The following is a 27,761-nucleotide window of genomic DNA, read 5'->3' as shown; positions in this document are numbered from 1 at the left end:
ACTGCCCTGCTCCGGCTCCAATGGCAGTGGTCTGTCCACCACCCCCTGCTGACTCAGACTCTTGTTTGCGTGCCTGCCCTACCCCCACCTCCCAGTCTCCCCAGCCCTGCATCCCGGTGACAACCAACGACCTAAGCCACCATCACCTCACGCCCTGCCCCCGCCTGACGCCTCCTTGTCTGTGCCTGTTGAGGTGTCCACGACCATGGCAGCCTTGACAGGGACATCAAGGAGGTGGTCATCCCCCAGCCCCCAGCCCCCACTCCCCTCACTACCAGTGCAACACTCACCTCCACCATCACAGGCTATCGTACCCCCACCATCACTGGATATTGCACCCCCCCCCCCCACATGGCGATCACGAACAATGAGGTGACAACGACTTCAGTCAACAGCCATCAGACAGACAGATCCCAGATGCACCCCCCCCCCCCCCTCCCCACCATCACAGCAGATCAAGTAAGAGATCAACTAAAGAAACTTCGCCCCAAGAAGGCAGCCGGGCCTGACAGACTGTCCAAGGCTACTCAAGGCCTGTGCTGCTGAACTGGGGGAGCCACTGAAGCAAATCTTCAACTTGAGTCTACGTCTCGGACAAGTTCCAACACTGTGGAAGACATCATGTCTCACCCCCGTCCCTAAGAAGCCACACCCTAGTGAGCTTAATGACTACAGACCTGTCGCTCTTACATCAAATGTGATGAAGACAATGGAGTGACTGGTCTTAGGTATGCTCAGACCCCAGGTACGCCATGCACTAGACCCATTACAGTTTGCATACCAGGAGAAAGTGGGCGTGGACGATGCCATCACTTATCTTCTACACAGGACACATTCTCACCTAGACAAGGGGAAAAGTGCTGTGAGAATCATGTTCTTTGATTTCTCAAGTGCTTTTAACACCATCCAACCCCTCAGACTGGGAGACAAGCTCTTGCAGATGGGTGTGGACGCTCACCTGGTAACCTGGATTACAGATTACCTGACCGAGCGACCACAGTTCGTCAGACTGAAGAACTGTCTCTCTGACACTGTGATCAGCAGCACCGGAGCGCCACAGGGAACTGTGCTCTCCTCAGTCCTGTTCACCCTGTACACATCTGACTTCTGCTACAACACCGAGTCATGCCACATGTAGAAGTTTTCTGACGATATTGCAATTGTGGGGTGTATCAGGGACGAGCAAGAGGAGGAGTACAGGAGCCTGGTGGAGGACTTTGTGCAATGGTGCAAAATCAATCACCTTCAACTCAACACTTCAAAGACCAAGGAGATGGTGGTGGATTTCCGCAGGTCTAAGCCCGCTCTGCTACCAGTCTCCATTGATGGGGTCAATGTGGAGGTGGTAAGCACCTACAAGTATCTGGGTCTCCACCTGGACAATAAACTGGACTGGTCAGCCAACACTGACGCACTCTACAAGAAAGGGCAGAGCAGGCTGTACTTCCTGAGGAGGCTGCGGTCCTTCAATGTGTGCAGCAAGCTCCTCAGGATGTTCTACCAGTCTGTTGTTGCCAGCGTCCTCTTCTATGCAGTGGTATGCTGGGGAGGAAGCACAAAGAAGAAGGATGCTGGGCGACTTGACAGGCTGGTAAGGAAAGCTGGCTCTGTAGTGGGAGCTGATCTGGAGTGCATCACTTCAATATCTGACAAAAGAACCCTGAACAAACTGATCAACATTTTGGACAATGAGTGTCATCCACTCCACAGCACTATTGTAAAACAGAAGATCAGCTGGAGACTTCGCTCACTGCCTTGCACAACAGACAGAATGAGGAAGTAATTTGTCCCCAGGGCCATTCATGTTCAATGCTTCACTTAAGGGAAGAGGAGATAGACTTCTCCGCATAGTCTGTCTGCCTCTCCACCCTCTCCATGTTTGGGTACTGTCTGTCCACTAGCCACTTTTTACCACTGTCTTACTGCCTCACTGTTTGCGTGCTATATTAGCACATATGCATAACCCCTCCCTCCATCCCACAGCCGGATTGTGGCCACACTTATACCTTTTCTTTATATATATATATATATAGATAGATAGATAGATAGATAGATGACTATCTATAGAAGGACTCTTCTCATCCTAACAATGGATTATTCCTACCGCTGAAATCAAGAAGACGCCTATGTAGTCACAAAGCCAGAACTGAGAGACTCAGGAGAAGTTTTTTTCCCCAGGCCATCCGAACTCTGAACTCACACTATACTGACTTTGCACTCATTCACTTCTCAGCACTCACTTCTCAGCCCCCCCCCCCCCCCCCCCACACACACACACACACACACACACACCTACATGACTTTTAGCACTTTTACATCCCTCTCCCTATGCTACAGACCTTTTATTTATTTTCTTATTTCATCACACGTCAAAACACACACACACACACACATACACACACACACATATCTGACTTTCTCCAACTTTTGCACATCTCCATAGAACTTTTTATTTATTATTTTTTGACATATTTTTGATTTTTCCTCCATCTACCTACCATGTCCTTGATTGCCTAGCCTTTTTTAAAATAGCCCCACATCATCACATACCCTTCACCATACCTAGAGATTGGCATGGGTGTTATTTCAGTTAGCCTATTAGCTGGTTTGATGCTCATTGAGCACAATGCAAATCATGCCCCCCCTCCCCATAAATGCACAAATAGGCTGACACCAGACATAATTTCACTGCATTTCTTAGTTCCAGTAACTATATGCATGTGACAATAAACTTCCTTGTATCCTTGTGTGAGGGTAGCGGCAGCACTGAATACTGTGCTCTGCCCGCTTGTCTCTGCTATTTATTTATTTTTTAGTTGCGGAAGTGAAAGCGTCTCTGGGGTGACTGATCCTTGATCAGGAGATTTAGTTTTTGACTCAAAACATGTCAAGTCATCACAAGTCAAAGAGGCAAAGTCCGAGTCAAGTCTCGAGTAAATAGTCCAAGTCGAGTCGTAAGTCATGCCGAATTTTATCAAGTCAAGTCTGAAGTCATTAAAATCATGACTCGAGTCTGACTCGAGTCCAAGTCATGTGACTTAAGTCCACATGTCTGCACACACACGCACACACACACACACACACACACACACACACACACTACCCTGTACCTTCCACTGCAGTGGTCATCCAGTTTGTAACGACACTCCTTGTACTCCATCCCATCTGGACAGGGCACGTCTGAAACAGGAGCAGAAGCAGCACACCCACATTGTGTGTTTACTACTTTACTACGTAAACATACACAACGTACTACATTGACAATAGAGTAGAGTGAGTGTGTGTGTGTGTGTGTGTGTGTTTGTTTGTTTGTCACACTCACTGTGTAGAGTCACTCACAGTAGAGTGTGAGTGTGTGTGTGTGAGTGTGTGTGTTTTTGTCACACTCACTGCAGGTGCCGTTGGTGAGGTGGCGCCACTCGACACAGACGCCCTCTTGCTTGCACATATATGCAGCCAGTGCCAGTGATGGGCAGGGCATGCCGTGGCACCCGTCAAACCTGCAGCTCTGCTCCACCCAGCTCAGGTCCACCTTCCACTTGCACTCCTGGAACACACTGGAGAGAGAGAGAGAGAGAGAGGCATGATGATGGAGTCACACACACACGTACGCACGCATGCAAACACACAAATGCAATACACACACTGCACCAATTATAACAAAAATGGTACATGGTACATAATTAAGCAATAAGCCCCGAGAGGCCGTAGTTTAATTTTACAACAGCTAAGAGGCGTTGTTAGGCACAACGTCGTTAGGCACGAAAAATCAGTGTAACCTACGAACTCGAGTGGCTTATTGCTTTTCTAAAACTGTTACTATAAATACCTGGCAAAGTTTCATAAAGTAAAGACACAGTAACGAGAAATATAACGATTTATTTATACATAATTATTCTTTCGCCAAGAAATATATTTCCTCTATCTGAATGGTTGCCAAGCAACGTCGAGACGCAGCTACTTTAACTTTTGTATCAAGTTATGGTAGCACAGCAATACAGAATGAAATGCGGTCAAGGTGTATGCTTATTGTCTGATTGTCTGTATTGTATTTTTATCTATTCTTATTCATTTTATCTATTTTTATGGTTGTGATCTCAGTGGTTGCTGTTATTATATTATTGTTTTATGTTGTATCTCGGCTACATTGAAAATGAGGGCTGCCCTCAATTGTACACCCGAGAAGGAAAATAAAGGTTTGAATGAATAGCATAGTGGATGAGGAGCTGGGCTAGCATGCAGTAGCATAGTGGATAAGGAGATGGGCTAGCATGCAGTAGCATAGTGGATAAGGAGATGGGCTAGCATGCAGTAGCATAGTGGTTAGGAGCTGGGCTAGCATGCAGTAGCCTGAACAATTGTGGGTTCAATTCACGGCTTTCACCGTTGTGCCCTTGAGCAACCCCAAGTTGGTCTGAGGACAATGGCCCCTGTAATATGAATAAAATAATAAAATGTAAATTAATGAATGTAAATGTTGCATTTGTATAGTGTAATGCAGACAGAGCAGCCCAGTATGACCCATGATGTATATTAGGGCTGTCACTTTACGTTCGAAAATCAATTGCACAATCGATTGGACCAATAGCTAAAATAGGGAATCGATTTTAACCAAATATGTACACTATTAATTTTAAACGAATTAAACAAATAAAAAGGATAGATAACAATGTAACAAAATTCACAAACAAGAATATAAGAATATAAAAGAATTCCGAAGTGCAGTAAAGGACCGTTCGTTATTTATAAACGGGATCACCGGAGGGATTTTGAGTGCTTCGATTAAAAGTTGCATGACCCTCCCCTGCCTGCTATATAATTTTCAACGACCCTCCAGCAGCATTTCCAAAAATGACATGACCCTCCCCGGTCAATTGTCGATGTCTTCCGCCAACGCTCTTACACGCTATGAAAACACATCAACATATATATGCTACTGTCCTATAACCAACCTCTGCTTTCTGATCTTACACATCACACTTCACCAAGATGGTGGCCATTTCAGTAGATTTACTCACTAACATTGTTGTGGAAACACAATAAGCATGGAAACTAAATGCACACTTCCTGCAACTGCATTAGCCTACTTGAAAAGTTACTCCTCTAGTAAGTATTCACATGAAATAAAACAATAAAGCATTGAGACCATTCAACAAAGCACACTGGGTAATAACAAATTCAACACATGAACTTGTTGCTATGGACTCGTCTCTAGGCTTCCTCAGTCATTGTAAAGCTGCCGAAGCTGAACATTATCCAAAACTCAATTTTTCAGACGAGCGTCAATTTGGGAGCTTGCTACACTCCTTCCTTCTCAAATGACTTGAAAAGGCCGTTTGCACAATTTCACAAATAATCACAGGGACCGAAAAAAACCTAACATGCCAACTTTTTCCGGGTTTATCATTTTAACGTTTCCCCGCTGTCTTGCCGTTTTAATATTTTCCCGTAGAATATCCCATATTACTGTAATACTCTCATAACATTAGTCCTGCATTCTGGCCTGTCTCTGTGTTGTCCTGTTGTTACCCCTTGCCATTCCAGTGAAACAGATGTATTCAAATCATCGTTTTGCTTGCTTGAATGCGAACTCAGAGTGATGTTAACCTAGGCCTATTTAAGTTAACGACGTGGTTGTCGTGAGAGCACGATTCATTAGCGCTTGCAGTGTTCGGCCGTAGGCTATGCCTACGTGCGCACCTGCCATGCTACTCAGCTAGACAAAGAATTCCCCCTGTATATTCTCTCCAAGTTGGCCTACCATAACTTACCAACTCTGTAGACCATAAACTGGCTATTTATATGACCAAATGTATTTGTTCAACTTTATGAAGCAGAATAACGCACTGCTACTTGGAACGTAACACATTTTTGTTGGCAGGAGAGAGAATGACAGCGATTAACAAATTGCACTTGTTGCTGGTTACCAATAAATACTAAACCAAAGTAAACCAAAGTTAAATTTAACTTTTTTAGGGCTGGATAAAGTTGACCAAATGGATATAGGCTGTTAGGCTTGAATAAAGTAGGCTACTTTGTTGCTCCAACCCTTCCAACGTTAAAACGTCCCACATACTCGACGCACCCGACCAGTAGCGCGACAATGTGACGTCACAGAAGCGCCGTAACCAATCAATTCTAAAAACAGTATCAATCAGTATCAGTATCCACATAGTTATGATTAATCAATCAGTAGTGATTAATCAATCAGAGGCGCTTGCAATGACTGAGGCAGGGACTGAGCCTGTGATTCTCTGTGCATAGTAAGGTATGGTAAGCTGCTCTAAGGTGCTCTGTGTGAATGAGTGTCATGGTGGTAGTGCATAGTGATAGTGGTCATGGTGATAGTGCAAATGAGTAAGTCCAACAGTGCAACTTTGCAGAAATAAAGTAAAGTAAAGTCTATATATCTATATATTTAACTATTTAAAGAAAATTTATAAGTGTGGCGTGGGGGGGGGGGGGGGGGTTATGCATATGTGCTAATGTGTAGCACGCAAACAGCGAGGCATAAAGACAGTGGTAAAAGTGGCTAGTGGACAGACAGTATCCAAACATGGAGGAGGTGAAGAGGCAGACAGACTATGCAGAGAAGTCTATCTCTCCTCTTCCCTTAAAGGAGAATTCCAGTGTGATATTGACCTAAAGTGTGTTGAAACATGATACCGAGTGTGAACGTATGTCTCATAGCCCATCTTGGCTTGTCCCCTGCACTCCAAAATCTGGCGCTAGTTAGCCGATGCTACCAACAGCTTTTTCTTTGGTGGTCCAGAATGCAGCAGCAAGACTGCTGACTGGATCCAAAAAGCGGGAGCATATCACCCCCATCCTAGCCTCTCTCCACTGGTTACCCATCCAGCACAGAATTCATTTCACAATTTTAATGATGGTTTTTAAAGCCCTAAATGGCCTGGCCCCATCCTACATTGCAGATCTCATTCACCACCACTCAGCCCCCAGGTCCCTTAGTAGCATGGCTCTCCTGCATGTCCCACGCACCAGACTCAGGCAAAGAGGCGATAGGGCTTTTGTGGTGGCTGCGCCACACCTGTGGAATCAGCTGCCATCTTCCATTAGAGATGCTCCCTCCATCACTAGTTCAGCTGCCATCTTCCATTAGAGATGCTCCCTCCATCTCTAGTTTTAATGGGCTCAAAACACTGCTCTTCTCCTTGGCTTTTCCTGCCCTTTCATGATTGTTACATCTGTATTCATGTATTGTCCTCTAATTGCTATGTGTCACTTTGGTCAGTGTAAACTGTATTTAAATGTGCTTCATAAATACATTTTACTTACTTACTTTATTAGATTGCCACACCTACACATACAGTGGGCAGTGCTTCGAATTGGCCAGCTTCACTCGCGGTCCGCGCGTGGGATCACGCGGTATCACACGACTTTAATTTGTATTTTTCCAGTGAGACGCTGCAACAACCCAAACAACCAGTAGATGGCTCAAGTGAGCAGGGTGTCTCGTAAAAAGAAATGGAGCCTGGAAAACCCTACACAGACTTCACTACAGACTTTAGCAGACTGGTTTAGAAATAATGTAATAGCCAGAAATATGCCTGCCCTAATAAAGAAATATTTGGTTAACTGCGAGTGAATCCCGTTTGCAGCCGTAGAGACGCAGGACAAATGAAACATTCTGGTTTTCTCCGAGTGGAACGATGATAGACAGACATCATTTGGACAAAATATAGAGTATTAACCTCCGTTGCTCAGCCAAATGCCTTCCTTTTACGTCCTGTTATCACGGAGTTAGGCCTACAGGCGATAAACGATTTTTGATGGTCACAAGTTTACTTCATTAGGGACTGTTCGTTATTTATTTAAGGGGCTACCGGAGGAGTTTGGGGAGCATTAGTCCAAAAAGACGTGACCCTCCCTCGACAGCAATACATTTTTCTATGACCCTCCAAAGTGATTATGAAAAAATCACTGTCAACTTTTTCCGGGTTTATCGCCTACTGTATTTTAAAGTTTTCACATATTTGGCCATAAGCCGTTTATCATAGGCTATCACGAAACCAAACTACAAAGGCGAACACTTTAACAGGGGGAATTAATTGGGCATGAATCATGCTGAACGCTATTTCGCTACCTTAGAATAATAAGGTTCTATCTGCGTTTTGAGTAGGTACAACCGGGACGATTGAAACGGGGACGAATGAAACATGAAACATTCGTTTTCTCCGAGTGCAACATTCGTTTTCTCCGAGTGCAACGATGATAGACAGTCATCATTTGGACAAAACATGGAGCATATTAACCTCCGTTGCTCAGCCAAATGCCTTCCTGTTACGTCCTGGTATCACGGAGTTACGAGCGATAAACGATTTTTGATGGTCACAAGTTTACTTCATTAGCGGTTTATTTTTTTGGATTATTAAAGAGTGTTTTTCATTTAAAGGTTTGACTTCGTGCTTATTCAGAAGAGCATTTAGTGCTCTCCCCAATCCCAGACGTTCACATTGCATGTTTGTTTGTAATGGATGCAACCGCGAGATAGGCTATGCGTTTGACAATAAGTTGTTAACAGAACCAAGACATATAGCCCAGCAGCAATCTAGGGACTGATCGTTATTTATTGAAGGGGCCACCGGAGGAATTTTGAGTGCTTCAGTTGGAAGTTGCATGACCCTCTCTTGCCTGCTAGAAATTGTTCAATGACCCTCCGACAGAATTGTTAAAAAAATACATGACCCTCCCCTGCCAATTGTCTTCCGCCCGCGCCACAACCACACACTTTGTGATAACATTCTTAAATCAATCTTTCCCGTGAGCTTGCATGCTACCAGTCCTTCCTTTTCAAATGTGTTGCGCCTGTTTGCACAATTTCACAAATAATCATATGTGATTAATAGTATGACAAATAATCCCTGTGCACGGGGACCGAAACAATGCATGCCAACTTTTTCCGTGTTTATCACGTATTTTAACTTTCCCCGCTGTCTTGCCGTTTTAATGTTTTCCCGTAGAATATCCTATATTTTAATACTCTCATAACAGCCCTGCCATCGGGCCTGTCTCTGTGTTGCCCTGTTGCTACCCATTGCCCTTCCAACGAAACAGATGTCTTCAAATCATCGTTTTCCTTGCTTGAAGGCGAACTTAGAGTGATGTTAACCTATTTAAGTTTAACGGCGCGATTGCCGTGAGAGCACGATTCATTGGCGCTTGCATGTTCGGCCTTATGTCTACGTGCGCACCTGAGGCTACTCAGCTGCAAGAGAAATAATTTCCCCTCTTTGTATGTTCACTGCAAGTTGGCCTACCATAACTTACCAACTCTGCACTGTAGACTGGCTATTTATATTTTTCTGTGAAATAAGCAAATGTATTTGTTCAACTTTATGAAGCAGAATTACGCATAGGGTACTTGGAACATAATACATTTGACAAAGGACAGATGAATGTTGCTAGTGACAAAATATTAACTTTCAGTGTTTTACGATGTCTTTGTCATGGGGAAGTGTTTTTCCCCATGCATTTATTCTAGGTTACTGTCAGTGACTGCCGTGAGAGAAGCGGGTTCTGTGTTTCGTTCATGTCAGTGACTGACGCGAGAGAAGCGGGGTCTGTGTTGTGTTGTGTTGCATTGCGTTAATTTATTTTCGCAACAATGTGAAGTCACAGAAGCGCCGTAACCATTTATACTCGCGCATGGTGGTCGCAACACTAGTTGCAATATTCTCCTGAACAGAGGTGTCGCTGTTGTGAAAAGACTAACATTAACTACTTACACAGCAGAAGAAGCTGCAGTAAGAAACACCAGTAGCTAGCCTCTGTGATGGTACTTCAGACTTTGGTTGCTACTATTCACAACTACCATCATCATTATCATGTAGTTTCCAAGGTGTGTGCACAGGTAGATAGATAGATAGATAGATAGATAGATGGATATATAGATAGGTACTTTAGTCATCCCGAGGGAAATTTTAATAATTTAAACAGTTTAGTTAGCTAGCTAGCTAGCTAGCAGCTGGCTGAGTTTGTGTAATTTCCTGAAGTGGAAAGAGATTTTGTTCAGGCCTTAATAGATATCCTTTGTTTGAAAATAAATCGTTTCTATTCTTTCCTCTTAATTCCATGTGTTGCAACTCTCACTGGTAACTTTGTTAACTTATCCAGCAAACTATTAAAAATTCACGACTGTAACAAAACACTGCAACTCGCTTGCCCTCGAACTAGTCCATCTTCCTGTTTCCGCCTTGTCGCGCTCGTCTGAAAAAAAATGAGTGGTGCGCTACCTCGCGCTACACGGCCAAAACCCTGGCGCGCCAGAGAGATCTACGTCATTTTGACGTCACATTGTCGCGCTACCGGTCGGGTGCGTCAGGTATGTAGAAGGCTTAATGGGGACGAATGTTGACATTTTCGCTGTTTTGCGTGAGAAACCTGGGAAATCTCCCTTATTTTCATTGTTCAATGTTGACAGAGCTATAGAACGAAAGAGAACGTTATATGGCGACAGAAATCAACAATCAAAAAAGCCACTTTGATTTTTTGCTGTTTTCATTAATACAAAAGATGGGTGACCCTCCCTCCTAGACAAAAAAAAGTTAGGTGACCCTCCCCTAGAATAAAAAGACATGACCCTCCCCTATTTTCCTCCGGGGGCCCCGTTTATAAATAACGAACGGTCCCTAAGCATTGCGAAAGCTAAAAAGAAAATTCCTACCAATTTTAAGCACCGGAAACAGCTGTTTCAATCAGCTGCTGTGCTGCTCGTGTTTTGCCAAAAAATGGAGGACAACGCGATCAACCTGTGCGACATGAGAGAGACGAGTGATAGGACCTAATAACTTGAGGAGTTCGATGTGGAAGTATTCGGATTTTTGGTATATCAAACTATGGAGAAGAACAAAGCGGTAGGCTATGCAAACTGTGCAATCGAGTTCTATGTAGGCGAAATTTCTAATCGTAAACACAGACACAGATACGTTGAAGACTGCAGTAATGTTTGTCACTGATGTAATGGCAGTCCACTCAGCTTATTGTTTTTCGAGAATGTTGCACTCCTGTTTGTCATTGTGCGCGAAACTTCACGCCAATAATAGTCCAGTCATTTTAGGAGAAAGAGTTGAACAAATTGCAACACAAGCAAACTTAACTGATTTTGTATCCTCAATATGTCCTGAGTAAGGGAAAAAAAGCCCCGAAGAATCCCAATAGGGGAAAGTTTAGAAAAATACCTATACCCTATTCATGCGCCTATACAGTATTTTTCTCACGCAAGTAGGAATGAAATTTACTGAGTCGATTACTTACATCAAGACAAACAAAAAATGTATTATAAGTTTTTTGAAATTGTTTGTTAACATGGGCAAACAGGGCATAATGTAATTATGTATAGCTAATGTATAGTGACCCAAAACTAATTGCAACATTTGACAAACAAATTGTCCAAGGCATGGAGGAAGATAATACATGTCTTAAATGATGTTTTATAAACAAAGTTCGGGTGGAGCCTTCGGGATGATTGACAGCAATTAACTCACCCACTGTCGCCGCAGGGTAGGCCTATTTAAGCCGACCTCCTTTTCCATACGTCACACGCTCCGACGTTCGCGAAATCATTCAGTCTGCGTATTGTTCGCATTGACAAGACAGCTCTCATGGAACTGGAAATCCACCCAGCGCCAGCAAGGCGTTGACCCTACCCACTGTACAGTGGCTCGCATCCGCAGCACTCTCCATTCCCGCGGCATCGCGTTCCGTATGTCGGATAGGAAGTTCCATCTCCTCCGCCTTCTAACGCAGTCGGATAACCCGGTCTTTTCGCCCTCCCGCTCCCTCACTTTGTTTTCCTCCCCAGACCAGGAAGCAAGCTGCTCCTTCTGGCATCCCGACGCGGTTCCTTCCGCCGGCCATTCAGCCGGACGAAGCACACACCACCAGCCACCTCGCGAACCGGGCACGCCGACAGCACTTTCCGGCACCACACGCTTCAGAGCGTATCTTCCGCTGCTTCAGCCACAGCCACTGCCACGTCAGCGGCTCAGGCCCATTCCCGCCGCATCTCCGCCGTATTTCGGGGTCCAACCCCACTTCTCCAGACGGCCCCGGTAGCGACAGCGTCGCTACTCCCCCCCCCCCACTCCTTCTTTCCCTCCCCCATCCACCTCCCCTAGCCAGGACTCGGTCCAGGCCTGCCCCACCTCCAGTCGTTCCGACGACTGCTCCCTCCCTCCCCCCTCTCCCCCCTCCCCTTTCCATTCCGGGAGCCACGTCTGTACAGCACGCCTCAACTCACGAAGCGTCAGCTCTGAAGAGTCACCTCACTAGCTCCCCATCTCTCTTATGAGTTAGCGAGCACCTGGTCTCAGTCGGCGCCGATAGCGACAGCGTCGCTACTCCCCCCTAACCCTCTTTCCTTCCCCGTCCCACTTCCCGCGACCCTGTCCCAGGTTGCTCCCCTTCCGGTCGCGTCAGCGACCGCTCCCTCCCTCCCCCCTTTTCTCCCTTCCCATCTCTTCCCCGGCTCCGCGCTAGACCAGCCCGCAGCAGCGGGTCATCAGCACTCAGCGAGTGCTTCGGACCACGACGTCCCGTTCCGGCAGCAAAACTATTCTTTAGCCACAGCACAAGCCCTGCCACCGCCTCCTCACGCTGCAGCATTCGAACCACCACCCGTCACAGCGTCCACCAGGAACCTCATCTTGTCAGGTGCAGACGTAGACCTTTCTACCATTCTTCCCTCCCGTCCTATTCCCTCTCATAACCGGGATCTAGTTTGCGGCGAACTGGTTTTTCTCAAAAAAAAAATCTGGCCCAGCATCAAAAACCCTGTCATTTCCCGAGTTCACCGTAGCTTTTACCAACTACACAGAAGTCGTCTGTTTCGTGTTCTCCAGTCGACGCAAATGACTAAGCTAAATGACTACCTGGCCATCATCGCCGGCCTAGCCGTATCCTACGGTGGAGCTCATTTTCATACGTAGGCTACCACTGGCTGTTTTCAGCAAAATGCGCTGCCAGAGTCGGCCTCTGGAACTAAAACCCCTACTGGGGCGCGCTCGATATGGAGCTCCATAACCGCGTTTTCCTAGGACTTAAGCCATCTTGTCCCCTCTGCAATAGCCCCAGTCACGGCGCGGTCGAGTGTCCACTAGTCAACTCATTCCCCAGGGCCGCCCTTTCATCTCGCATCTCCTAAACTGCGCTCAGCAACCCCATCTCTCGAAGACGTCGTATCTCTAGATGCCCAGTGTCTGGCCGATATCAAACTCTGGAGGATGTTTTAGACGAATGGAATGGTCTGTGCATGTTCTACGACGACTGCCAATCATCTCCAGAAGAGCTCCAGTTGTACACCGACGCAGCCCCCTCAACAGGCTTCGGAGGCTTTTCAAAGGGCGCTGGTTTGCATCCCCGTGGCCACTAGAGTTCAGAGAGCTAACAACTGGAAACGAATCGTCAGCCGTGTTCGAACTCTACCCCGTAGCCATCACGGCCCTACCTGGGGGAATGAGTGGACCTCCAAGAGTGTGATAATCCACAGCGACAACGAAGCCGTAGTGCACGTCATTAATAACTCGAGCTCAAAATCGCCTGCGCTTTCCCCTCTTATTAGGCGTCTAATCTGGATAGCAGCCAGCTACCAGCTTATTATAAGAGCCGCGCACGTCCCCGGTTGCCACAATGGAATTGCTGACTCTCTCTCTCGTCTTAAATTCCAGAGATTCAGAAGCTCGGCTCCAGAGGCGTACCCTATACTCCACTCCCCAGCTTTTCGGAGACCATCTTCCCATAAACCACCCCCTCCGCTATCTTCAGCCCATCACGGCCGACCTAGCCCCTCAAGCCCTCGCACCCAGGACCATGCAGTCCTACTGGACTGCTTGGTCGTGCTTCAAACAGTTCCACGCAAAGCACTCACTACCATTTCCCAGTTCGATGCAGTCACCATATCATCATTTATCACCTACGCCCACACTTCACTCGGGATCAAAGTTTCTTCCATTAGAGTCTACCTAGCTGGCATTCATTTCTTCTACAAACGCCCCCACGGCTCCGAATGCCCCTTCTCCGACACCAGGATAGGCTTGTTAATTAAAGGTATCCGTAGGCAACATCCAGTCCCCCAAGACTCCCGCCTTCCCATTACCTCAAGCATTCTCGCCACCTGCCTCGCTACCCTTCGCAAAGGGTTCATGTCACCGCATTCCGATTCCACCATCTCCGTTATGTTTCTACTGGCCTTTTTGGGCTGCTGAGATGTAGCGAGTTTACATGCCCTTCGTCTCTCTTCATTCCCGATGTCCACCCGTGCATCGCAGATCTAGAGCAGCTAGACCAAGACACCATTCGATTTACCATCAAACAGAGTAAAACCGATCAGTCCCGAAAAGGACACTCCATATCCATTTAACTCCGCCTCAGATCTTCAGCTTTCCAATACCTATCTCACTACATCTCATATCGGTCAGCTCAAGCTTCGTCTACTAGCCCGCCCTTCGTGTCAGACGAAGGGCTACCCATCACTCGCCACAGATTCCAGACACTCTTAAAAACCATTCTAGTCAAATCTGGTTTTCCCGCGGATCGCTACTCCGCACACTCCTTCAGGATAGGAGCTGCCACAACAGCTGCGCTCAACGGCTTATCGGAGCAACAAATTAAAATACTGGGCCGTTGGTCCTCGGATGCCTACCAGTCTTACATCCGCTCCAATCTAGCGGATTTACGACTCGCTCAGCAAGCACTTATGTAGTTGGTAGCGGCCTTTCTCTGTGATCTTTTGGGGTGCAAGCGGTCATCGCTCTATCGCGATATCCGCTCCAGGCACTCCAGGACCACGGACAGCTACCTTGCCAAACACGCACTTCTCCCATACATTCTAGTCTAGCTGAAGCAATCATATAGAAGGGCGAACTAGTGAAATGATGTTTTATAAACAAAGTTCGGGTGGAGCCTTCGGGATGATTGACAGCAATTAACTCACCCACTGTCGCCGCAGGGTAGGCCTATTTAAGCCGACCTCCTTTTCCATACGTCACACGCTCCGACGTTCGCGAAATCATCCCCCCTCCTCCCCCTACTCCTCCATTTCACCAATTGCCCTGTTACTCATCCTCCTTACACAGGGGGGTGCAAGCGGTCATCGCTCTATCGCGATATCCGCTCCAGGCACTCCAGGACCACGGACAGCTACCTTGCCAAACACGCACTTCTCCCATACATTCTAGTCTAGCTGAAGCAATCATATAGAAGGGCGAACTAGTGAACTGGTATTATATCTCATCTAGAAGGTATATGCTTATAGAAAATATGTAGTTTATGGTGTTTAATTTGTTTTCCCTGGACAGTATAGGCCAAAATGTATCCACTTTACACTAGATTCGCCTTTACAGAATAGAGGGCAATGTATTGTGCATGGCATAGAGGAAGATGGGAAATGTCTTAAATGGTGTTATATCTCCTCCGGAGGGTATATGCTTTCAGAAAATATATAGTTTAGGGTGTTTAATTTGTTTCCCTTAATAGTGCAGGCCAAAATGTATCAGCTGTTCACTTGATTCGCCTATACAGAATAGAGGAGTATGTGTTATGCATGGTATGGAGGAAGATGGGACATAAGTTGATTGATGCTATATTTCATGTACAGTGCTTATACTTTTAGAATATGTATAGTTTAGACTGTTCTATGACTTTAGTAAAACCATGATCCATGCATAGGCATGCATTGTTAATTATTAATCTTAAACTATATTTATTAGTATAGCATTTTTGCCAGATGTCACAACAATAGAGTCACTTGGAGGTTAACTGCAGTTATCCCATCTGCACCCTTCTGTTGAATTAGGACATTATCATGTCCATCTTCAACTTTGCCTTCACAATTTTCCTGCATTCACTAATATAAACATACTGTGCTGTCCGATTATTGTTTTAGACAAAAAATGTGCAAAGTAAAGGGACATCATACAGGCCCCTCTGATTGGACAGACAGTATATCAGTCAACCCCTGGGCAAGAGGTCAATTACTATAAGACTTGCAAAATGATGGACTGATACTTTAGTCAAAGATTGTTAAGGCGGAGCAAGATACTTCGTCGTAGTTCATGTCTATGGGCGCGAAATGGGGATCGAATCCTGTCTGCTTAAAGAGGCGTGTCGATGACGTATTGACGAGCGTACGTTGCAACCGGCCAACAGCAGCTGCATAAATAACCGGCGCACACCTGATATAAGGTTGATTTTCTCCAGACTGGAATGCTCAAAAATGCTAAAAATGTACCTGAAATGTTCAGAAGGGTTTGAGGATCATGAAAACGTGCCCGAAATTCACATTCCTAACTCTATAGAACCAAGACCTTAGCATATGTGGTGAAATTCTGAGCTATGCCCATAGACTTCAATGGAGCAGATGCCTTTATGCAGAGCAGTCGCTGCCTCTGCTCTGCATAAAGGGGGATTTTGACCCCCCCCGTGCGATCCGGGTTCCCGGAAGTGGCTCCTGATGAAACATCTTGCTCCGCCTTAACAATCTTTGCTTTAGTGTGATATAGAGTGTCCCAGTGACTTCCGTTTTACTTCCGCTACAAGGGACCTATCTTTTAAAAAAATATGAACGGGAGTTAATGGAGAGATAACATTTATTTTTTGGTCCAGTTTGAATTGTGCCACGAATTTCACATATGATGTGTGTGAATTTAAAATATCATTTTTCACGTCAAGAAAGTACTGTTGTTCGATAGACTTCAAAAGTTATGTTGGTTTTGTGCGAATCCGCTCAGTGGACTACATCTCTCGTCTCGAACGATGTACGTCACCAACGTAATTAACGATAAGATTAGCTATTATGCTAGTTAAACGGTTGCATCTTGCTGCCTGCAGTGTCACTTAACAGTATCTAATGTACAGTCTATGGATGAATACAACTTACCTGATGTGTTTAATCCTCTGACTCATGGTATTTTCATCGGCAAGGAAAGCCCAATTAAGACCTGTTGCTGGTATGCTTACAACAAAGATCCTTGATTTAACCCTCTCTGCTTACAATCTAGTGTGGCTGTGAATGAGCTAACGTCACTAGCGCGACTGATGGGTTTGTAGTCGTTGGAATTACGATCTTTCACAATGTTGTAATTCAATAGTTACGAAACAAACTGCAAATGTCTTTACATGAAAAATTGTCTTTAAAATTGACAAACATCATATGGGTAATTCAAGGCACAAGTCAACCGGGACCAGAAAAAAATTAATTTTTCGCCATAGACTGGCGTTCAACATTTTTTGAAAGATAGGTCCCATGGAGGCAAATGGAAGTGGCGTCACTGGGACACTCTATAGACCCTTTCAAGAGAGTTCCATTATCAGCATCATAGTTGGCCCCACAAGACTTCCTTTTTAACATTCCATATGTTATCTTAATGCAGAGGAAGTCGATTGGGGCCCAAATAGAATGTTCAAGCATTGTTTTTGTTTACCTTGTTGAAAGGGTCTATAGAGCTGGTAAGTCCCGCCCTTTCCGATGGACCTCTTGATTGAAAAATCGTCAATGCAAGTGAATGTGAGAAAATAATTATTTTCTGGTCCCGTTTGATTTGTGCCATGAATGTGAACATATGTCGTCTGTGAATAATTTTTCATGTTACGAGTTTGACTATATTATATGATTCTTCGGCTATCAGTTGTGGAAAAGACATAACGAGAAAGACTACATGTCGCCTGTGACGTGAGCTAGCTCTAATCGCTAACATTAACTGAGATGCTAGTTTTTGTAACGGCAGGAATAAACACACATGGTAACAAAAATATTTGAAACATGTCTAGCTTCACTCAACACATTAACACTACGATACAGTGTGATTGTAAAGTTGTATGGTTCACTGTGTTCAAAGTCGATCTTAATAACCCTCTACATCTCGACCAACTGATGGTTGTTATGGGAAACTAGTGATCTGTCGTCTAGCGGAAAGTTGTAGTCCACAAAGTGCTCTCACACAAAGTTTAACCGCATCAAACTTCTACCCGCTCAATTGTAGCATTCTTTACACGAAAATTTATATTAAAAATTCACAGACAACATATGTTCACATTCATGGCACAAATCAAACGGGACCAGAAAATAATTATTTTCTCACATTCACTTGCATTGACGATTTTTCAATCTAGAGGTCCAGCGGAAAGGGCGGGACTTACCAGCTCTATAGGGAGGGAAAGTAATTTCATCGCCATCTAGTGGTTGCGCTCCTAGAGTTTAGCGGAATGGATGGGATTTTTTTTAGAAAAAATATATCTCGGTGCACATTGGGATCTTAATTTAATGCCTTCCATATGTTAGGCACTGGGGTCACCTCTATTTCTTCAAGTGGTCATACCTTATTTTTAGGATCAGTTGAATTGTTTTGAGTTTTTGTCGTAACACGGTGATAAGGAACTACAGCTGCATGTGATGTCACATGTTTGGGCGCTTAATCTCTAACTGATCAATATGCAATTTGCTTAACTGGCTTAACATATTTTTGTAATAACGGAACGTGATGTAAACCGCGTGGTGATAACCTTTATGTCAGGATAACTGGTGTTGTGCTTCTACTCACATGAAGAGCTAGCTGTAAGTGTTAAGTGTCAATGCTAACCAGGCTAATAAACAAACCATGCTACCGTGAGTAACGTTGAAGGGTAAAGTCACGTGACTTCTTTTGTAGTTCGTTTATGAAACAAATAGGAGCAATTTCGATTTTCTTAAATAAGGCAAAATAGGGTCTGACATTTTCACAGTTAGAATATTATTACTGTATAAACACTGAAAAATATTTTTGGTGGATAACATCGCTGATTTGGCTTCACAATATTTTTTTTTAAATAGGTCTATGGGACTTAACATTGGAGCAGCTCTTCGATAGGAACGCAACCACTTGGGCGCTGGTTTTCATTTTCCCTCCCTATACTGTATCAGAGAGGGTTAAAGCGGATCTTTGACTGTATGTTTCAGTGACCTCTAAATCAGATTACGTAAACACCAAAACCACTTTCCTAGGCTGAATAATGCCTAACTATGTGTTTGTACAGATTACACATTGTGGAACACTTGCATGCAAAAACCCACTTGGCTCTATTTAAAGATTCAACAACTATTTCCATTGATTCAAAGGGCCACAATGTAAAAATAGACACCAATTTTGCAACAAACCAGTATGAAATAAGCCAAAGGAATTCACTCTTTGAAAATAAAAGAATGTTCCTCAACAATGCAAGATTCTAAAATTCCATGTTAAGTTGGATGGGGTCAGATATTCTTTAGAATGTGTATTCTACAACATTCTAATTACAGTTTTGTCAGTATTTGCTGAAGAATAATGCATAAAACAACCCTCATTTTAACATTTCCACCAGCTGGATTTTCATGGTCTTTTACTATGGTGTAAAGATCACCAATTGAAATATTAAAATGTGAAAATAAATTCTGTTGCAATTAGTTTTGGGTCAGACCTTTGCCTGGACTATTAGCTCTGTTGTGGTATGTATACAAATTAACTATACGTAATTACATTATGCCCTGTTTGCCCATGTTAACAAACAATTTCAAAAAACGTATAATACATTTTTTGTTTGTCTTGATGTAAGTAATCAACTCAGTAATTTTCATGGTGATATGTGAAGGTTAATTTTTTTCCCCTATTTGCGTGAGAAAAATACTGTATAGGCGCATGAATAGGGTATATTTGGGTCTTTTTCGAAACTTTCCTCTATCGGGATTCTTTGGGGCCTTTTTTTCCCTTACTTAGGACATATTGAGGATTCAAAATCAGTTAAGTTTGCTTGTGTTGCAATTTGTTCAACCTTGACCCCTATTTTGGCTTAAAATGACTGGACTATAAATCATCAGAAATATTGCTGGCTTGCGTCTACAAGCACCCTCTTTACGTTCGTCCTAATGCCTGTTAGTTGTTTGTGGATTGGCCTATATTTGGCGTTGAAAATGGAAACGTCTTTAGACATGAAAAATCGATTTTACAATCGATTCAATGAACACTTATGTCTCAAAAATCGAATCGAACAGGATTTTTTCACAAAAGTGACAGCCCTAGTATATATGGTCCGGCCCCTGGATCTTACGGCTGTGAGTATGATGATGTATGGTCTGGACCCTGGATCTTACGGCTGTGTGAGTATGACCCATGATGTATATATGGTCTGGCCCCTGGATCTCACGGCTGTGTGAGTATGACCCATGATGTATGGTCTGGCCCCTGGATCTCACGGCTGTGTGAGTATGACCCATGATGTATATATGGTCTGGCCCCTGGATCTCACGGCTGTGTGAGTATGACCCATGATGTATGGTCTGGCCCCTGGATCTCACGGCTGTGTGAGTATGACCCATGATGTATATATGGTCTGGTCCCTGGATCTTACGGCTGTGTGAGGAGGTCACAGACAGGAGTGGGGCACGGTGTGGGTGGTGGTATAGATGGTGTTGGTGGAGAACAGGACTGGTTTCGTGGTGCAGAAGCACACTGGGGCTTGCTGGGGTCGGGGGAGATCCAGTCATAGGCGGTCTGTGGACAGCACGTGTCATCCTCTATCTGACCACCAGGGCGCACACAAGGGCTGCCTCCACACTCACCTGAATACAAAGATAAATAGTGTGAAGAAACACACAAACACACACACACACACACACACACACACACACACACAAGAACCCTCCACGTGGAACCCAGTGAGTGATATAGATTAAAGTGCCTCTGTTACACCATCATTATTACACCATCATTTTAAATGTCATGCCTCCACTTTCAAAAACTTGTGTGGACCATATCAACAGAAAATGATTGCCTGTTCTGCAGGTGCACACAGATTAAATAAATAAAGTAAATTTGATGCTGTTATAAATGCTCTCTAAACATCAGACATGGCCTGATCTAGTCTATAACACGTTTCCATGGTGACAGTGACGTCTTCCTTTGATACCCACCGCACTGTCCAATTGAGTGTTTCAGGAAGTCCTTCCCCAGGGTGATGATGATGTTGTTGTAGATATCCAATGAGACTTTGGTGTCGACTTCGTCAATGTAGACAGTCACCATGTGTGTGGTGGTCTCAAAGCGGATTCCGTGCTGCTCGTAGGGGGGAAACACAGGCCGCTGGTCCAGCGTGGTCTGAGGGTTGCAGGACACAGACATGGGGACTTTATTTTGGGCACGTTTCCCATTGCATGACAAAGGACTGTCACAATACCAGATCTTCACTACATGACCAGATCTTCACTACATGATTAACTATGGCCAAACAAATTGACCTAATCAAAATCCACATTTGACAACCAACATTGGCATTTGAAAAGTACAGTATTTGTCAACTGAAACTGCTTGCGAATCTGGTATTGTACACTTGGGGTAAAAAAAAAATTCAGTGCTGATGGTAATATACAGTGAGTATGTGTACTGTATGTGTTTTCAGTGCTGATGGAAATAACATGTATGTGTACTGTATGTGTTTTCAGTGTTGATGGTGATATACTGTAACATGTATGTGTACTGTATGTGTTTTCAGTGTTGATGGTAATATAACATGTATGTGTACTGTATGTGTTTTCAGTGTTGATGGTAATTTAACATGTATGTCTGTTTAGTGCTGATGGCAATATCATGTATATGTATGTGTTTTCAGTGCTGATGGTAATATACAGCGTGTATGTGTACTGTATGTGCCTTCAGTGCAGGATGCTTTATGTTGTGTTGAGTACGTACTGCTACCGATCTGTACTCATTGTTCTGGATGCTGAGGGCCACAGTGTGGTTTTGGAACTTCATGATGATCCCCCTGGCGCAGGAGACCCCAGAAGCCCCAGAGCTGCAGGCGTCATTGTCCACCACGATGCTGAAGTCATACTGTGGGAACCGTTCCTGGACCAGGATGTAGTTGCACCTCCCCTGGAAGTCATATTTGTGATCCTGGAAGGTTCTGTAATGGGGGTCGCCCGAAACAAAACACACACCTGCGGCAGCAACACAGCAGTTACTTAGCTACACGTCTTTCATGCTGAAGATGGCGCACAGCAACACAGCAGTTACTTAGCTACAGGTCTCTCACGCTAAAGATCAGCAACACAGCAGTTACTTAGCTACAGGTCTCTCACACTGAAGATCAGCAACACAGCAGTTACTTAGATACAGGTCTCTCACGCTGAAGATGTTGCACAGCAACACAGCAGTTACTTAGCTACAGGTCTCTCACGCTGAAGATGGTGCTCAGTTCAGCCAAAGAACAAAAAAGCCGTAGATTTTACACAATTTACGCATTTCATATGATCGCTAAAATTACAGGTAATAAACCTATTCATTGCTCCATTGGGATGAAAAGATAGTAAACAGAAAGAGCAGCAGTCTAACGGAAGATGAAAACAGAAGGTGAAAGTTAAGCCGAAGAACTAAAGGCCCATTCACACCAAGATAACGATAACTATAAACAAATATCGTTCTCGATATATGAATGATGACGTTCACACATAAAACTATAACGATAATGACATGAAGAACGATATCGTTGTGGATCACTTTCAGAGCGATTTTGAGAACGATAAAAAGCTAACAGCCAATCAGAACCCGTCACATTTTAGCCGTCACATTCATTAACACAAGGAGAGACTTTGTTTATCGTTGTTCAGTATGGACGTTTTTATCGTTATGGTTATAGTTATCGTTATTGTTCTTGGTGTGAATGACCCTTAACAACTGATGCGGTAGATCACAATTTAGTAGAGCTAAATTGACATCACTTCTGGCTAACCTTCTCTTGCCCATTTCCATGAGTACTGTGAGAAACGACAGAAGCAAGACCACCACAACAACTTGACTCAATGGCCTTGCAGTCAAAAGACATCTGCAGTGGGGTATAATACAAAGCTCGATTAGTGGGGTTAGCGAGGTATGTTGCGTTCAAAGCCAGGGTATGCTGTGACACGAAAGTGGCTCTGTTTTAACGTCGCTGTATCACCATGGTGTCTTATGCAGCCAACTAAACCTGTGGGGTATACTACGAAGCACGTTAGACATAGCCATATCGAGGCTACACAAAGCCTTGACTCAGGGGTATAAGTTAAGTGATTCTACGATAGCAGTTATGTGATATATTTGTCAAACTAAGCTTTCAGCTCACACCTGTGCGCGTTCTAGGTGTTGGGATGAAGTTGGCCAATTGTGAAAAGTGGAGACGCACAAGACCGCCTATATTAAAAAACAATTACTTCCGCATTTATGAGCGATAGCGTAATCTACACTGCGTAGTGTTGTCACGATACCAAAATTAATGTTTCGATATCGATACCAAGTCAAGAATTTCAATACTTCTTCGATACTTTTTTTAAAAATTATTTGATTTGGGGGCCTCCACCACCTTGACGTCATCAGTAATATTGAATATACTGTAGTGTGATCATTCACACCAGTGGCCATCCTAGATTCTGCTTGACTCTCTCCACACACATACACAAACAAACACGGAAAATGATGGCTTATGTCATATTTCATATATTTAGAAATTCATATAAAGTGTATTTAGTTAATAATAGCATTTTATAATCTGCATAATTACTAGTACACACATGTGTGTAGGTCTAATTAAGTGCGCAAGGATTGGAACTTAATTCAAAAGTGAAAGCAGACGGTTGATCAGCTGTGTTCTAAAGAATGTTTGATTCAAGTTCAGCGTGTGTTGTTGCGAACTATTTGTTTCTCAGCAAAAGCCATGATGAAACGGTAACAAATAGGCTAGGCTATGTAGGCTAAAGAGTCATATCGTGGGGAGTTTATTGTGTCATTTTGGTAAGTAGCCGTGTAATAAGCGGGATAATGTATAGAACGCCGGTCATTGTCGGACTCGGAAGATAGGTCCCTTCAGGGCGGAACAAGACCCCTCCGCTGCGCGTCGGGGTCCGGTTCGCCCTGTCGGGACCTATCTCCCGACAATGACCGGCGTTCTATACATTATCCCGCTTATTACACGGCTACTTAGACACGTAGGCCTACATTGACACTACATGGACACTCTACTAGGCAATTTAATGTTATGCTTCTATATTTTATGACACCAAAATTAAGAAGTATGCTATATCTTGATCGGGAAAACGTTTCGTTTATTTTTCTTTCATCCGATAATAGCCTGCTGCAAATTAACAGACAGAAGCACGGCAGGGCACACCCCGAATGAAAATGAATGAATGGAACCTCGCTTCTCGCGTCAGTCAGGGAAAACACTGTTCACCATGTCACAATGATCAGCTATCCAGCAGCAGTGTGTGTTGTTTAGCCTAGGCTGAGTGTAATCTTAGGTAATGTTATGTCATGTATGAGAACTAATATTGCCTGGCAATAGCCTAGTACATTGAAATAGCGGCGGCCATATCTACAGGCATTTTGGTGTTAAAGTTAACGTTAGTTTGCTTTGCATGTGAACATGATGTGACTTGCGATGTAGCCTACGACACGAAGCAGTAGCCTAACATTCCCTTGAACTAAAATTAGTATTACGAATAATTTAGATATTAAAATCATATAGCAAATTATAGCCTAATGACATACTACAATTATAGCCTTATGATATATTACAAAAAAAAGTCGAGTCCTCGACGAGTCATCGCAAGTGCGAATGCACGAGTCCAAGTTCGAGTCATTCAGTGCTCAAGTCCAAGTCAAGTCACGAGTCTCTAAATTTAGCTAATGATTCGGACTCGAGTTTGAGTCTCGGACTCGAGTACTACAACACTGGCACACACACACACGCCACAGCTGTGACAATGCACACACAATGGATCTGATGTGAATGTGGCGTTAGTGTATCACCTTTATGTGTAGGGCAAATTATATCGATAATTATATATTGTATCGAATTAAATGCTGTATGGTTGTTAAATGTATTTAATTTCTTCTAACGTTTTAATTGTTTATATATATATGTGTGTGAATGTTGAATTGATGTTTTGTTCACCATGTAAGATTTGTTGATCTTTGTTATACTGTTGACTGTTCCAATTTTGCACATTTTAAAAAAGAAATGATTGATAATGTCATAATAATTGGCTTCTAATTGGCTTAACTGATTGGATGGTATTAATGTGACAACCTGATTTTTTATTTTTACTTTTTTTTGTATTTACATTGATAGAGGTTGTGCACACACCAGTTTCAGGTGTATACAAAATTATTCATTTGTGATGAAATGCTAGCTAGCTTAAATTTCTAAATAAGTCATCCATTTGGATTGTTTGTCTTTGAATTATTGTCACTGATTCATAGTGGGCAATCTATTACGCCAACTGGCTGGGAAGTGCAACAGTTGTGGAGTCGGCATTCCTGTTGCTGTAAAACAGTACATAAACTCAAACAGTAGACTAACAGTCAATAAAAGTAACTGTCAGAGCAGATACTAAAAGCCATGCCGAGTGTCCTGTTCGCTCTTAAACTTTCCATCACATTTGGTGCCTCTGCCTAGCCACATAGCTTGGCTAACGCCAGACCTCATCTCATTGAGTTTGGGTCTGGGAACTACACATTCATTTTCTTGTATTTGAGACATGGTTTACGAATGCTCAGAGCCATTTATTGGGTGCTACGAATGTCTATCAAATGTGTCTGTACGTAGCTCATAACCGCTTCAGTGTGTCATCATCGTCTTGCTGTCCCCCCTCCGTTCTGTGATTGGTTCCTTTGTTGAGGTGAAAATCGGGTCCATGGAATCCATCCAATCGTAAATGTGTTAGAGTTATACTTTAAAGAACATTTCGAGCGATCACATAGCCTACGTTCAATGTTGCAATATTATCAGAAGGCCCTATGATACTGGATAGCCTATTTGCTTGTATTGTAGCCTATGCAACTATTCTATTTAACGCTGTGTGCTAGTCTATTAAACACTATAGGCTATGACCACTATGTCCTTGCACTATTTTTCCCCATGATCATATTGTTTCAGTTATCCAAAAGGCTCGAAGGATGCTCTTTATTATATGGCAATTTTGGAAAAATAACTAATAAAAGTGAGGCGAGGTGCCCAGCCCCGGTCAGTGCTCATGCCCCACCTTCACCCGCTGACACCGACCCTGGCAGAGGTTTATATTGGGATGTCTAACATGAGGGGTCAGCATATCTAATCTGTTGACTGATTTATGGAAGGAGTCTCTTGCTTTCAGATGTTTTTCCAGGTAGGGAAGGGATAGACGATAAAGGCTTTTAGAAAAAAGTATTTTGTTGTATTTTGAAAATACAAAAATACAGTATTTTATTTTGATACATTTTTTGGCTGCTGTATTTTGTAGTTTATTTTGATACATTTTAAGGTGGGTATTTGGTATTTTATTTGGAAATACATTTTGATGTATTTGTGCCCATCCCTGAGTATAGCCCACAGGTTTACCGCTTACTCTGGGTTAACATACCCAGATAAGTTCAGAGCCTATGTTACCATAGTGACTTATATAGCCTGATAATTTTGGAACTGAAATCCCAGGTTTACTGCTTACACTGGGTTAACATACCCAGTTAAGCAAGTAAACCTGCTTTCTGGAATACCCCCCAGGTATACAGTGTAGGATAGCCTAGAAATCTAGACACACCCTAGCGGCAGCAAATGTAATTTGCTGCCAGGGTAGTCTAACAACTCTCCGTTGGCTTTCGAGCTGGAAAAATGAAACTTCTATCAGGCCAATCATATCGTGTATAGAGTCGGCGACGGTTACGCGTGAATTTCCTGCTAATTGAAAACAAAGAAAATGGATACTGTTGCTGGCGAACAGCGGTCTTTGAATCACCACTCAAGTTAAGCTTTTTTAAATTGGCAAAAGTTTGATCAACTAGCCAACTTGCTCTGCTGGTGGAAAAATGCATGGGACTCATGAGTTGTAGCTATCCTATTGGGTGCAGAGGAAATTTGAAAGACAACCGTTTATCCCGCCCCTCGGATTGAGCACTGCCAATGGTAAGTTCCCAGACCCTACATCTTGATGTGGGTCTGGCTCGTCAGGCTAAGTGTAGGAACAACAAGGCATGTACAGTAGCAGCAGTCAGAACTCATGGAGTAACCTGTGGAGATTTGGAAGCTGTGGCTACTGTTATTGTGGTATAAGTTGTTGTAGGTTCCACAGTGGTTGATACTGTAGTACTCAGTGTTGTATGTGACCAGTCAGTGGTTGTAGTTGTGAATGATGTTGTTGTTGGTAGAGGTATAATTGTTGATGGTGAGATGTTATGCTACGCTACATTGTGTGCTTTGCTATGGCATTCATTCTGATTTTTCTTGAGGTGATATTAGTATGATATGAACTACCATGCTAATATCATGTTATGCTAATGCATTTATTATGTGTTCACCTTGAGGCGAAGCCAGAACTAGCATGCTGATGCTATACTATGCTAAGGCATTCATTCTGTGTTTGCTGTGCGTTGGCTCATTTGAAGGAAGGACTAGCATGCTAATGCTATGCTAAGCTATACAGCACACCCTGTGTTTTACAGTGGTAGCTATTGTAGTAGCAGTCAAAACTCACAATTGTGGCCATCGTCGGTTGTCAACACTGTTGTCAACGGCGATGGTGTGGTCGTAGGACATGGGACTGAAAACAGATATGACCAAGATTGGCTTTGATACATAATTCATTTGAAAGATTTCATCATAAGAACTCAAGAAAAAAAATTACTTTAAAATAAGACATTCAATGAAATACAAATAAAAATGCACTTAAATGGATTAATAACTTACCACAGTCAATGACTCCATCTGTGCATGTGCTAAAACACATAAATAAAAAT

At 43.6% G+C, this 27,761-nt stretch overlaps 1 protein-coding gene across 1 annotated transcript in view; it reads right to left on the bottom strand.

Moving 5' to 3' along the window:
• The window catches only part of LOC121697867 (von Willebrand factor-like), a 169,119-nt gene that overhangs the window by 63,731 nt on the left and 77,627 nt on the right, over positions 1 to 27,761 (bottom strand). Inside the window, exons 27-33 of the mRNA XM_042079654.1 lie at positions 27,712 to 27,740; positions 27,500 to 27,565; positions 21,711 to 21,958; positions 20,936 to 21,119; positions 20,374 to 20,584; positions 3,391 to 3,557; positions 3,111 to 3,180 (exon numbers count right to left, since the gene is read on the bottom strand). Of these exons, the coding sequence (XP_041935588.1) occupies positions 3,111 to 3,180; positions 3,391 to 3,557; positions 20,374 to 20,584; positions 20,936 to 21,119; positions 21,711 to 21,958; positions 27,500 to 27,565; positions 27,712 to 27,740 (975 nt within the window). The remainder of the gene's footprint in view (positions 1 to 3,110; positions 3,181 to 3,390; positions 3,558 to 20,373; positions 20,585 to 20,935; positions 21,120 to 21,710; positions 21,959 to 27,499; positions 27,566 to 27,711; positions 27,741 to 27,761) is intronic.

This window comes from Alosa sapidissima, chromosome 22 (genome assembly GCF_018492685.1).
Source record: "Alosa sapidissima isolate fAloSap1 chromosome 22, fAloSap1.pri, whole genome shotgun sequence".
NCBI lineage: Eukaryota > Metazoa > Chordata > Actinopteri > Clupeiformes > Clupeidae > Alosa > Alosa sapidissima.
The sequence above is the reverse complement of the archived record's forward strand: the minus strand, read 5'-3'. Positions and strand labels throughout refer to the sequence as shown.